The sequence below is a fragment of the Trichechus manatus genome, unplaced genomic scaffold, assembly GCF_000243295.1.
Source record: "Trichechus manatus latirostris isolate Lorelei unplaced genomic scaffold, TriManLat1.0 scaffold00093, whole genome shotgun sequence".
NCBI classification, from domain to species: Eukaryota; Metazoa; Chordata; class Mammalia; order Sirenia; family Trichechidae; genus Trichechus; species Trichechus manatus.
The window spans coordinates 9,243,558-9,257,207 of record NW_004444029.1 but is presented as its reverse complement, the minus strand read 5'-3'; the positions used below and the strand labels follow the sequence as shown (position 1 = coordinate 9,257,207).

Sequence of the window (13,650 nt, the reverse complement as noted above, 5' to 3'; positions counted from 1 at the left end):
AATGGCGTATCTTTGGCTATGTGTATTTTCACAAAAAAAAAAAAGAAAGTTGAGAATTTAGAGAGTTAAAATGTTGTGGGGTCGTTAACCAATGTCATAAAACAGCACGTGTGTTACTGTTACATGAGAAACTATCTGTTCTGTAAGCCTTCACCTGAAGTACAATAAAATATTAAAAAAAAAAAAAGATTTGCACTGCTGATGGCTTCAAGAATTTGAAGAATTTTAAGTTATCTTCATGAAAAAGCAAAACAGACAGAGACAAGACTCAGCTCAGTAAAGCTCTCTCCTACCTGCCCATCCCCCTTGGTGAGCCCTTTCTCCTCCAAGGATAAAAACAAAAAACCCTCCACAACCCACCTCTCTGACCTCCTCTCCCATCATCAGCCAACCTGTTCTGCAGGCTCCTTGCAGGCGTGCACCAGGTTTCGTTTCTCTGAGGTTCCTGGCATACAGTAGGTACTCAGTGTTTTATAAAAGAGAGAATGAAAAAGTAGAGAAAGGAAGGGAAGGGAAAGAGTGGCCACAAGAGAACAGGAAGGAAGTAGAGAGAGAAGAAGGGAAGGAATAATGGGGCCACCAGAGAACAAGAAGGAAATAAAGGGAGGGAAGGAAGGAGGGGGCCACCAGAGAACAGAAAGGAAGTAGAGAGAGAGAGGGAAGGAAGAAAGGGGCCACCAGAGAACAAGAAGCAAATAGAGAGAGGAAGGGAAGGAAGAAGGGGGCCACGAGAGAACAGAAGGAAATAGATGAAGGGAAGGAAGGAGGGGGTCACCAGAGAACAGAAAGGAAGTAGAGAGAGGGAGGGAAGGAAGAAGGGGACCATCAAAGAACAGGAAGGAAATAAGGAGAGGAAAGGAAGGGAAGGAGTGGCCAACAGAAAACAGGAAAGAAGTAGAGCAAGGGAGGGAAGGAAGAAGGGGGCCTCCAGAGAACAGGAAGGAAGTAGAGAGAGAAAGTGAAGGACCCACCAGCCATAAAGTCCTTGGTAAAATCAAAGTGCTCCCTTTCACAGTGGACCTACAGAAAACCAGTCTGAGCAGAGGCCTCAGGCTAGACTAGATCCATTTCATCAGCTCTCTCCCACCAGACCATTAGAAAACAGCCCATAGTGCTAGCATACGGCCAGCTCAGTGGCAAGACTTCACAGCCTGGATGGATCTTACTTTATAAAGTGGAGTGAGCTTTGCCTCAGGCTGTGTTGGGGAAAGAAAAGAGCTCTCCCTGGATAGGGCAGTGTGGCCCCAAGCACTGCACATTGGGATTTTCCTGTGGGGGTAACCCTGGAAAGTGGGCAACTACCTCAGCACCTCAGCAACCAGATAAAGGATCGGCAAGTAGCTCTCAGAGCTGCCAATGAGTCAGGCCTTATAACTGCTCTTACGAGATGCTATGGATCGATTTGTGTCCTGCCAGAATATGGGCTGAAATCCTAACCCCTATACCTGCAGATGTCATCTAATCCAAAGTAATATAATCACTTTCCATAATGTAATTTAATGTAATGTAATTACATTCCATAATGCAATCTAATATAACTAATCAGTTGCGGTCATACCATGGTAGGGTGGGGTGGATCCTGAACCTAATCACTTCTGAGTTATAAAGAGCAGCATGGACACAGAAGCACGAGCACATATACTGGGGAAGACAGATGACATGTGAGGATCACCTGCAAGCCAAGGAAGGAAGCAATACCTGGGGCTACCAACAAGGAAGGCATCCACACGGCTGAGACCCTGATGGGAAATTTTAGCTTCCAGAACTGTGAGAAAATAAATTTCTGTTCTTTAAAGCCACCCTCTTGTGGTATTTCCGTTATAGCAGCACCAGTAAACTAAGACACCAGAGAGGAACTTACCTCTAGAGTAATCATCTCCCGTGGGAGAGGGGTCGGGGGGTACTTCTCAGGCACTTGAATCGTAATCTCGTTTTTCATCTCATCTTCCAGAAAACCTGAGGGAGGAAACCCCACCAGACAGCCCAAGATGACTGGGATGTCTCATGCCTAAGAAATGGGGCCAAACCAGACAGGACAGCCAGAGCAGCTGCTGAGCTGCTTGGGACATGTCACAACTCCTGGATCTTATCGCCAAACCCCACCCCCACCTCCATGATCCTCTCAAAAAGCATTACAAACAGGGACACTTTGTTATTCAAGTCCCGTGCGCCCTTCACCATCCCGCTGATGCACGTTTCGACGGTAGGCAGGAAAACGGCTTACAGAGGATCCTCTCCAGCGACTCACACCTTCTGACTTCATTCACAAATTTCCTTTGGAAGCTGTTCACATTCATGTTGAGCTAGGGAAAAGGAAAACCCCACAAGTCACACTTAGTGTCAACAGCTGCCAACACATTCCCTTTGGTTATTTTTGTTTTTTGTTTTTTTTTAATGCTGGAGAATGTTGCTGGAATTGTCTTAGGAAAAGGTAGTCACACACTCGTGGCAGGTGGGTTAGAGGCCACCTTGGAATTCTAACCCTCAGTTTCCCAAATGCCTGCACTCTGGCTCTCCCATTGCTAGACAAAGTCATCCGCCCTTGAAGGCTTCCTTACTTTCAGCACATTTGCTATCCAAATGAGCCTGTGAAATCCCCAGTGGAGTCTTGAATATGGCAGGACTTTAAAGACGGCCCAGTCATCAACAACAATGCAACGTCTCTGTGTGGGTGACCCTCAGGCCAGCACACCCTGCTGAGGACCTGCATGGGTCAGGTCCTGTACTAGGAACTAGGATGCAAAGATGAACAAGACACCCTACTTCCCCGCAGGAGCTTACTTTGACCTTGACTTTAAAGAGAAAAGGAAAGAGGAAGGACGAGTTTCCTAAATTCTACTCAGAGTTTGGAGAGGATTGCTGGCAAGATCATCGAAAGTGCCACTGGGAGAAGATACCCTGGCATCACCCTCTAGACAACCTGTCCCTAGAATGTCACTCTAAACTCCAGGAGACTTTGTTCTCAGCCTGACAGTCAGGGGAAGTGGGTTTCTGTCCTCAGAACAAGGTTTGGGAACCCACATGCCCAGGGGATATGTCCGATGCTTTCAAGACGCTACACGGAAAATAAAGTGGGATGGAGTCTAACATGCAGGGATTCCATCAGGGCTTGGAAATCCTCCTGTAGGAGACAGGTATGGAGAGGGGGAGAACATATTCTCAAACAACTTGCCCAAAGCCATCACAAATTCTAGCCAGAAGGACTGTTGTTGTCGTTCTTGTTAGTTGCTTTGAGTCGGCTCTGACTCGTGGTGCACCTATATACAACAAAATGAAATGTTGCCCAGTCCTGCACCATCTCCACTACCATTGGTATGTCTGAGTCCATTGTTGCGGCTCTGGTGTCGTGCCTTCCCATCGAGGGGGCTCATCTTCCAATACTCTATCAGACAGTGTTCTGTTGTGATCCATAAGGTTTTCAGTGGCTAATCTTCGTAAGTAGATGGCCAGGCCTTTCCTCCTAGTCTGTCTTAGTCTGGAAGCTCCACTGAAACCTGTCCACCATGAGTGACCCTGCTGGTATTGGAAATATCTGTGGCAGAGCTTCCAGCCTCATAGCAACACCCAAGCCACCAGAGTACAACAGACTGACAGGAGGGTGGTGGAGCCAGAAGGACTAGAACCACAGAATTCCACCTCTTCCTGCTCAGGACTCCTCACCTGCAGCCTGCCCATTGTTCACCACAAAGAAGTGTTATTGCAAAAGAGTTGTCTACCCCTTTCCCAAACGGCAGCTGGTCTTCAGAGAACTCAGCACTTACATCTTTGAACTGAACCAAGCCCAGCTCGCCAAGCTCAGCCACGCAGCAGTACGCAGCCTCCACCTGGAGAAACAGCTGTGACAAGCACATCTCCTCACTGCGAAACACAGACGCCATCTTGGCCCAGCCTGAGTCTGTGAGAGAAAAAGAGAGAGGTTTAAGGTAATAAACGTGTGGAAACTTTGGGATTAAAATTTATTTTAGTTGACTTAAATTAAAATCCAACAGGAATCACTCCTGATTTACAAAACATAAAAAAAATAATAATAATCAGATAGCGTTATTCACCATGTATCAGGTTGGCAAAAGATTAAAAGATATGATTAAAGACTCATGTTCCGAAGGGTGTGAGGAAACAGGAACTCTCACACACGGGTAGGTGAAGTGTAAATTTGCACAGTTTTTTTAGGCGAGCAATTTGTCAATATCTTTCAAATTTTATATTTATGTTCTTGACCCAAGGCTCCCACCAGCAGTGTATCCAGATAAACCTGATACGCAAGGAAAAATACATGCGCACACACGTTTCTCATAATACGGGGTATAGTAATAATAACAAGTGAATATGACAGTTCTCCATCAATAAAATCAAACCAGTTGCCACCAAGTCGACTCCCACTCATGGTGTGTATCATAGGAGACCCATGCTCCACAGGGTTTTCAGTGGCTGATTTTTCAGAAGTAGATCGCCAGGCCTTTTCTCTGAGGCGCGTCTGGTTGTACTTGAACCTCCAACCTCTCGCTTAGCAGCCGAGCATGTACACCATTTGCACCACCCAGGCATTTCATCAATAGAGGAATAACTAAATCAACTGTGATTCAACAGAACCCTGGGCAGCCAGAAGAAATGAAGCAAATCTGCGTGTCCTATGTATAGAAGAAGGATATTCATCTAGAAAGAACAAAACCAACACTGTGAGTCAGATCTCCCAACCCTGTACCTGCCAGACACATTTCTACTGTCGTCCTTAAGTATCGACACCACCGAGACTCATAAAATAACCAAGACACACATTCTGAGAGGTGATCACTGAAGCAAAGACTCAAACATCGCAAGACGGCCAACGGCTTCCAACAGATGTATGTCCAGAGCTTAACCGTGAGACGGGGCGAGAGCCACGAACGTCACGGATGGCGAAGCAACGGCCCATCTACAGCCCGGAGTCGGCGTTAACTCTGTGGCAACTAACAACAGCAGAACAGCATCTACGGGCAGGGAGCCGAGCCGAGGTCGGAGTCCTCTCAGCAACGCAGATCAAATGCCTTCCAGAATTCCATCTATCACCCAGTCGTCCCCAAAACTGGACTGCCTTCATGTCTGTTAGAACAGAAGGCAAGAAAGGAAACCTGCCAGTGGCTGGAAGAAAGCGAAGACTATTCTCACTGACTAAATTGAAGAACTCGTAAAACCCAGGGGAGGTTGTCGGCACAGACTCCACTCCCATCAAAGACATTCTTAGACTTCGAGGCTACTGCCAAACCAAATGGGTTTTCCCAAAGTCCAACCTTCTGGAAGAACTACACCTCCAGAGTGGGCCTGCTCCCTCATTTCATTGTGTAACATATGGAGCGGCCCCTCACTCCCCAATTCAAATTCTTCGCTTGTCCCCATTTCCCTCCGGAGTCTCAAACCCTTGGCCTGGCCAACAAGGAGCACACCGTCCGCTTCTCCCCCCGCCCCCATCTCCATCTCTCTGGCCACACAGGCTTTCTGACCCCAGGGCCTTTCCCCATACTTTCCCCCTCTCGCCTCCATTTGGAACCTCATCCTCTTCCTCTGCACCTTCCCACACCCCACATAATCCTATCATCCTTCCAGTGTCAGGGTAAGGATCCTCTTCCTCCCATAAACCTTTCCTGAGCACCCCACCTCCACCTGCCACCCCTCCACCCTCCCACCCTGTGAATTAAGCCCCCTCCTATCAGCTCCACGTCCCTGGGTGACGCAAATGGTGAGCACTTGGCTACTAACTTAAAGGTTGGAGGTTCAAACCCATCCAGCAGCACCATGGAAGACAGGCCTGGCAATCTGTAAAGATTATAGCCTGGAAAACCCTATGGAGCTCAGTTCTACTCTGACACACGTGGGGTTGCCATGAGTCAGAATCAACTCGACTGCAACTGGCTTTTTTTTTGGTCTTTCTGCCCCAGAACATCTATCAATCATTTGTCATGACTTGTCATATTCCCCGCTAAATAGTAAATCCACCGGGTGGGAACTCTGTGTTTTCTCTCTATCACTGGTCTAGCTCAATATTGAGCACCAAGAAGGTTTACTTGTCTAGATAATAAACAAAATCCTTCCGTCAGAAAGTGCAGCGCCTGGTCCTGTATCTTTTGCCCGTTGACACCGAGCCGAATCAAAACTTCATATTCCTTGCTGATAAACCCGTTGCCATCGAGTCGATTCTGACTCATAGCAAGCCTGTAGGACAGGGTCAAATGTGGCATTTACTCCCTTTACTGAGAACATCGGTGGTTCAGTGGTAGAACTTTCGCCTTCCATGCAGGAGACTCAGGTTCAATTCCTGACCAGCACACCTCATGGGCAGCAACCTCCCATCTGTCAGTGGAGGCTGGAAACCCTACGGTTTCCAAGGAGCGCCTGGTGGATTTGAACTGCTGACCTTTCGGTGAGCACCTGTAGCTCTTAACCACTACACCACCAGGGTTCATAAGGCAATATTTTTGGATGTTATCTCAAACCTCACACAGAACCGATGCATAACAGAAATATCATTCTTACCCTGGCTGGTCCAGGTGGGTTCTGGGCCCGGGTCTGCAGCTGGCAGAGGGGCCTCGGCTTCAGTGGCTTTGTCCCCCTAATCCACGGGGCTGAAGACTCAAGTCCCAGTGGACTGTCTCCAAGTGGCTGGCTAGTGGCCCAGAGCCAAGATGGGGCTAGCCTGGCCGTGGGTTCCACAGCAGGCTCCCTCTCTCTGCCCAGAACCTCTGTTGTATCAACACTGGCCTGTTGTGGGTGAGGACAAGCCTGCCCCGCCCCAAGCCCCACCCACCCGTGTCCACCGGCAGACACAAAGTAACTCACTGCCCCAGGAACTGAGGGTCTGGGAGTGTCTCGAAGCCTCAGGGGCCTACAGACATTCCAATGTACCTACCGAGAAAACCAGAACAAAACAAAAACTTCTTTTCATTGTCTGAGCGAAATAACGTTAAAAAATAGTTTGGGGAAAAAAAATCCCACTCATTATCTCATTAACAACTCCTTCCACAAACACTCTGTTTTCAAAAAGAAGCCTGGAAGGAAAAATCCTTGTCAACTTCCAACGGCTAAAGTCAGCTTTGGAGTGGCCCACGTAACAAGACCAAAAATAAAATAATAACCCTTTGCCATCCAGTCATAGTGACCCTATGAGACAGGGTCAAACGCGGCATTTACTCCCTTCCCTGAGGTCATCAGGTGGTACAACTCTTGCCTTCCATGCGGGAGACCCAAGTTCAATTCCCAAACAGCACACTTCTTGGACAGCCCCCTCCCATCTGTCAGCGGGGGCTGTGTGTTGCTATGATGCTGAATAGGTTTCAGTGGCACTTCTAGACTAAGATGGACTAGGAAGAAAGGCCTGGTGATCTACTTCTGAAAATCAGCCAATGAAAACCCTATGAATCACAATGGTTCCCTCCTTTGTGCATGGGGTGGCCATGAGTAAGAGGCCAGCCTGACAGCAATTAACAACAACTCTTTGCTCATGGAGGATAATGACTGTCCCCTTTATCTGGAGGAAGGGGGACGGGCAGAAGAGAGAGTCATCAAACACGTGTGCGTTAGACCGGAGTCACTCTGCAGCCGCTGCCCGGGTCTACATTAATGAGGTTAGTCTAGGAGTTTCTCCACGTAAGTCGTGCAGATCACCCACCCACCCACCATGGGTGCTGTAGGGTGAACCCCAGAATGGGGGGTTGATTTTTTTCTTTTTACTTCTTATTATGTCAAAATTAAAATATATGCAAAAATGCAGAGAAGAGCAGAAGGAATCCGTATGTACCTACCAGTCCACTGCCACAACTTTTGGATTTTATATTATCTATATCCACACCCAGGTCCCCTACCCACTCAGGGATTATTTTGAAGCAAACATCATCCATCATATTATTTCTTTCACAATATCTCAGTACGTTTCTCTGAAAGAGATTCTTTTAACAAATGTATTGCTCCTAGGGTCACATCTAAAAAAAGATCAGCAACAATTCCTTAATGTCAAATATCCAGGGAAGAGTACAACTGCTCCCTAGGGTCTCCAAGGAGTGGCTAGTGGATTTGAACTGCTGACCTTTTGGTTAACAGCCAGAGCTTTTAACCACTGTACCACCAGGGCCCCAATATCCAGCTAGTGTTTTGATTTTCCAGGTTGTCTGAGATTTGCATTTTAATGAGCCCCCAGGTGATCGCTGTACATGATCCAGTTAGAACTACTGCTTTTGAGACTGTTGTTACCTGCCGTCCACTGGTGGCAACCCCACGCACAACGGGACAAAATGCTGCCCGGTCCTGTGACATCCCCATAATCAGTTGTGGATGGGACCATTGTGATCCATAAGGTTTTTATTGGCTGATTTTCGGAAGGAGATCACCAGGCCTTCCTTCCTAGTCTCTCTTAGTCTGGACGCTCCACTGAAGCCTGCTGAGCATCATAACAACGCCCCAGCCTCCACTGACAGGCGGGTGGTGGCTGCACATGAGGTGCGTTGGCCGGGAATTCGAACCCGAGTCTCCTGCGTGGAAGGCGAGAATTCTACCACAGAACCACCACTGCCCCCAGCTGTTGAGACACAGGGTGAAAAATCGCGCTTCAGCGTGTGAGACAGCAGGGAGTGTCAGGGTGTGGGCCAGGCGTTGAAGTCCTGCTGAGAAGGTGCAGCAACTGTGAGCCTGGGAGAGTGGGCTGCAGTTGGGCCTGGGAGAGTGGGCTGCAGCTGGGCCTGGGACAGTGGGCTGCAGTGGGGCCTGGGACAGTGGGCTGCAGCTGGGCCTGGGAGAGTGGGCTGCAGCGGGGCCTGGGACAGTGGGCTGCAGCTGGGCCTGGGAGAGTGGGCTGCAGCGGGGCCTGGGAGAGTGGGCTGTAGAGGGGCCTGGGACAGTGGCTGCAGCGGGGCCTGGGACAGTGGCCTGCAGCTGGGCCTGGGACAGTGGCCTGCAGCTGGACCTGGAGGAAGGGGGCTGCAGCTGGGCCTGGACAAAGGGGGCCACGTAGGTTTCTCCAGAAGCAGAGCTCGTAAACACAGCCCCCCATCACAGCCAATCCACCAGGAGCCCAGACTCAGCTGGCAACGTTCAAAAGGCTGAACTCAGGATTCCCAGCACAGAGCAGGAAGATTCCAGCTGAAAACTGCAAACAGAATCTCCAGTATGGATTCTGCCTCCCCCTTCAGATGAGCCCTGGAGGCCGGAGGAGTGCTGGCCCCAAGTCAGGGCCTCCCTCTCCTCTCCCTTTCCCCGGCCCACCTCTCGTTCTGCTCTGCACCCCAACTTGGGTTTGCTGCATCTTCATGTCAGTGGGTGGCGCAAGACTTCTCAAATGTCCCAAACCAAACAAAACAGTTGCCATCGAGTCGATTCCAACTCGTAGCAACCCTGTAGGACAGGGTAGAACAGCCCCATAGGGTTTCTAAGGCTGTAATCTTTACAGAAGCAGACTGCCACATCTTTCTCCCTGGGAGAGGCTGGTGGATTCAAACCACTGACCTTTTGGCTAGCAGCCCAGCCCTTAACCACTACACCGCCAGGGCTCCTTTCTGTGTGCATTGCAACTAAGAAAAGCCAGTGCAGCAATTCTACTCTGTCACATGGAGTTGCCATGAGTAGGGGCTGACTCCAGGGCAACTAAAAACATTATTAAGTGCATATTATTAATAAATTATTGTTAAATGCAGATTCCTAGGTTCTGCCCTTAGGGATTCTAGCTAGAGGGTCTGGAATGGGGTACAGAAATATGTATTTTAGCAAGCGTCTGGGGTTTAATGCTGATCCAGAGACTGTACACTGAGAATCTGAAAGTACAGGAGGAAAGGATATTTTAAGGGTTTGGGGGGTTTGTTTGGAAACCCTGGTGGCGTAGTAGTTAAGAGCTACGGCTCCTCACCAAAAGGTCAGCAGTTCGAATCCACCAGGCACTCCTTGAACACTCTATGGGGCCGTTCTATGCTGTCCGATAGGGTGGCTATGAGTCGGAATCGACTTGATGGCAACGGGTTTGGTTTTTTTTTTACAGGGTTTGTTTATATTTTTATAAAGCCCCCGTCCAAGGTGCAAAAGGCCAGCACACTAACCCGATGCAGGCAGGGTGTAAACCACCGCAATCTCTCTGGAAGACAATTGAGCATGCCTTTTGGTTTGACCCAGTCACGTCACCCTAGAAAGTTAATCCTTAAAACAAATCTAAGGATGCAAACCAAGATTTGGCTTCAACAATGTCTACGGTAGCACTGTTTGTGATAACGTGTGTTTTTGGAAACCACTTAAATTCTTTGATCCATTCAGTAAATACTTACTGACAGTCTACTCTGTTCTGGACTCTGAGGATTAGGACATAAAGGAGAGACAAGGCCCTTCTCCATGGAGCTTATGTCCAACTGGATGGAAACAGCAGCAGACAAGTAAAGAAATACAGTAGCAGGGGGGAACCTCATACCACCAAGAAAGCAGTCCCGGGAGCAGAGCACGTCCTTTGGACCTTGGGTCCCCACGCTTAGAAGCTCCTAGTCCGGGGGAACATTGACAAGAAGGTTGACAGAGAGAGAAAGCTTTCCCCTGGAGCTGATGCCCTGAATTTGAACTTTTAGCCTACTTTTCTGTGAAGAAATAAATTTCTCTTTGTTAAAGCCATCCACTTTTGGTATTTCTGTTAAAAGAAGCACTAGATGACTAAGACAGAATTTGGTACCGAGAGAGTGGGGTGCTGCTCTAACAGGTACCTAAAATGTGGAAGCAGTTTTGAAACTGTGAGTGGATAGAGGAGTGGCAGTGACAGAGGACCAGCAGCAGCAGAACCAGGAGACCAGCGAGAGACAGTGCTGGAGCCGACCCACGGAGCGAGAGAGCTGAGTGCCTGTGCACAGGAGGCTTCCTGGCGGAGTGGAGTGTCTCCAGGCACTCACCGTTGGAGCTACAGAGCTTTGGAACTCTTGCCCAGCAGGGCAGATGCGGGCATGAGGCCTGAGGAACCGAGAGGCCAAGGAACCAGGCAACAGAAGCTGAAGAGACAAGGGTCAGAAGAAGCCAAGTTGCCTCAGTCTCAAAAGATTCAAATTTGTCAAAGAAGAAAACTTTTTTTTTTTTTCTTTTTGTCTCCATCTCGGAAGAGGAAGTATGACCTCAAAGGTACAAACACTGAGTGTAATGGTCACCTTTCATGGTGGAAAAGGGTGAACTGACCATGGGCCAGGGTGCTAAACAGTATTTACATACTTCCTGCAACTGTCCTGAGTGATCAGACTCTTCCCCCTCATAATGGCGAGATAAAATATGACCTTCTGTGATTGCCTCTATGTCAGCTGTTACATTCATTTAAAAGAATGTCAGAGAGCTAATCAACTTACGTGCTGATCCTGAAGTTTGACCTTAATATGAAGGGAGAAGGGGCAAAGTTCTTTCCGAACCTGGCTGTGGAGGGCAATGATGCCATGGAGTTAAATCCAAGGATGGGCTGAGCCCACAGCTTGCTTGAACAACTGTATAAGTGACTCCATTTTCTCCAAGGCTACATTAGTCGGGAGGCTTAGTCACTCTTGAAGGTCACTTGGGCACCATTCACCGAGCTGAAGAAGGTGATTCCAACCCTGAGGGAGAGAGGGCCTCCGTGTCTAAACTCACTCTGCTGGAAATGCTGCAACAGCGTTTGTCACCTGAGGAGTGTGACATCAGATTTAATTTTGCTGTCCAAGGCTTTATAAGCCTGGGATGAAATGTATCCCAGGACCTGAATAACTTCTGTGGTTGTGATTGTCATCCCTGAGACCAGGTCTTCTGTGATAACTGTCATGACATTGGACACACCCCCAGTGGAGGATGACTGGCTTGGGCTGGGTTGGCATCAAGGTAATCCCTGACTCTCTCAGGGTTAATATGTCTCTCTTGAGATGTGATTTAAGACCTAGGATGTGAAAAGGAAGAAAGTAAAAAACACCTTGCCTTAGTTGTATGTACTCTTATATGCTCACATTTATGTAGTCCTCATTACTCAGCTGGTACAATAATTACTGGGTTACATGCCTGTATTCAGTGTTAGTTAGGACTTCTTTTTATTATAGTAAATATACATATATTTATATTCATGATAAAAAATATATGTTTATGTTGTGTGCCGTTGAGTCAATTCCGACTCATAGTGACCCTATAAAGACAGAGTAGAACTGCCCCAGAGGGTTTCCTAGGCTGAAATCTTTACTAAGCAGCTAGTGGGTTTGAACTGCCTACCTTCTGGGTAGCAACCCAGCACTATAGAATGAGAATTTGTGCAACACGCACCCCCCACCCCACACACACAATTGCAACCCTCTCTCTCCTAACAGAAATAACCATTATCCTGACAGTTTGTGATCATCATTCCCTTGTTTTACTTTATAGTGTTACCAATTGTGTTTCTATCCCAAAATAATATCGTTTAGTTTCATCTTTTTTGAAATTTATAGAAATTGAATTATACTACATTGTATGTACTCATTTCTGTTTAGCATCTTTTGCTTCAACATTATATTTTGAGATTCTTCTATGGTGATGAGTGTAAGACAGAGGTCCCCAGGCTGCAGAAAATTCCACGGCCTCAAGCAGCTTGCTTGGCACACCCCATAACTTTAAGTTAAAATCCTGGTTCCTCTGCTTGACACGTCCTGTAGCTTTATGTTAAAATCCTGGTTCCCCTCTCCTTAACTACTGCCCAAAACTAGAGAAAATTGGCGAAACCGGTTTAGGCACCATGTTGATATTCTAGATAACCTTTTAGCTCATTAAATACTTCATACATAGTAATTTCTCTGCCTCTGGGTGGAGTTTAACTGCCATTTTCTGAACATGGCATGCAAGAAGTTATATGTACACCCCATTGCGCCTGCATAGTATGATTAAGAATGTTGCTGATGTAACTTGTACAAACTTCCTACTTTTAAACCGCTTAAAAGTAACCTTCTCCTTCGTCCTTGCTGAGCAGTCTTGGTGTCAACAGCCCCAACTGTTCCTTTCCTTGCACAATAAAATAAAGACACCTTTCTGCTCTCCCCCCTCCCCCTGCCAAAAAAAGAAAGAAATTAGCAAGATGAGCAGATTATGAAAAGTGCAATTGTTAGAGAATTAGAACTAGAGAAATGAAGGGAGGCTTACTTCACATAAGTGGTCAGAGAAGGCCTCTCTCAGTAAATGCCATTTGAGCTGAGCTTAGAAAATTAACATGAGCCAGTCCTGCAAAAGGAAGCTGAGGGAAGGGTATCCCAGGCAGCAGGAACAGCAATGCAAGGGTGAGTGTGAAGTCCTCATCTAAGTGATTATCTATGCATTGCTCGCGTGTACTGGGCATTGTTCTAAGTGAACTCAGAACATATTGAAACTCCTTCATGTGTTGACCCAGTTAATCTCAACTCTATGAAGGGTGTGGTATTCTTATTCTCATTCTCAACCGTTGTGATCCGTGGGGTTTTCATTGGCTGATTTTTGGAAGTAGATTACCAGGACATGTTTCCTAGCCAGTCTTAGTCTGGAAACTCCACCGAAAGCTATTCAGCATCATAGCAACAAGCAAGCCTCCAGTGACAGATGGCCAGTAATTGTGCATGAGGTGCGTTGGCTGGGAATCGAACTCGGGCCTCCTGCATGGAAAGCCAGGATTCTACCACTGACCCACCACTGCCCCCAGGGGTAAGTGATAAGACTTAGAAAGAT

The 13,650-nt window shown here is 47.6% G+C and overlaps 1 protein-coding gene across 1 annotated transcript in view; it reads right to left on the bottom strand.

Annotated features, from left to right (window-relative positions):
- The window catches only part of ATP6V0A4 (ATPase H+ transporting V0 subunit a4), a 58,309-nt gene extending 54,431 nt beyond the window's left edge, over positions 1 to 3,878 (bottom strand). The window contains exons 1-3 of the mRNA XM_004382392.1: positions 3,762 to 3,878; positions 2,225 to 2,303; positions 1,862 to 1,956 (exon numbers count right to left, since the gene is read on the bottom strand). Coding sequence (XP_004382449.1) covers positions 1,862 to 1,956; positions 2,225 to 2,303; positions 3,762 to 3,878 — 291 coding nt within the window. The remainder of the gene's footprint in view (positions 1 to 1,861; positions 1,957 to 2,224; positions 2,304 to 3,761) is intronic.
- Positions 3,879 to 13,650: the final 9,772 nt, after the last annotated feature.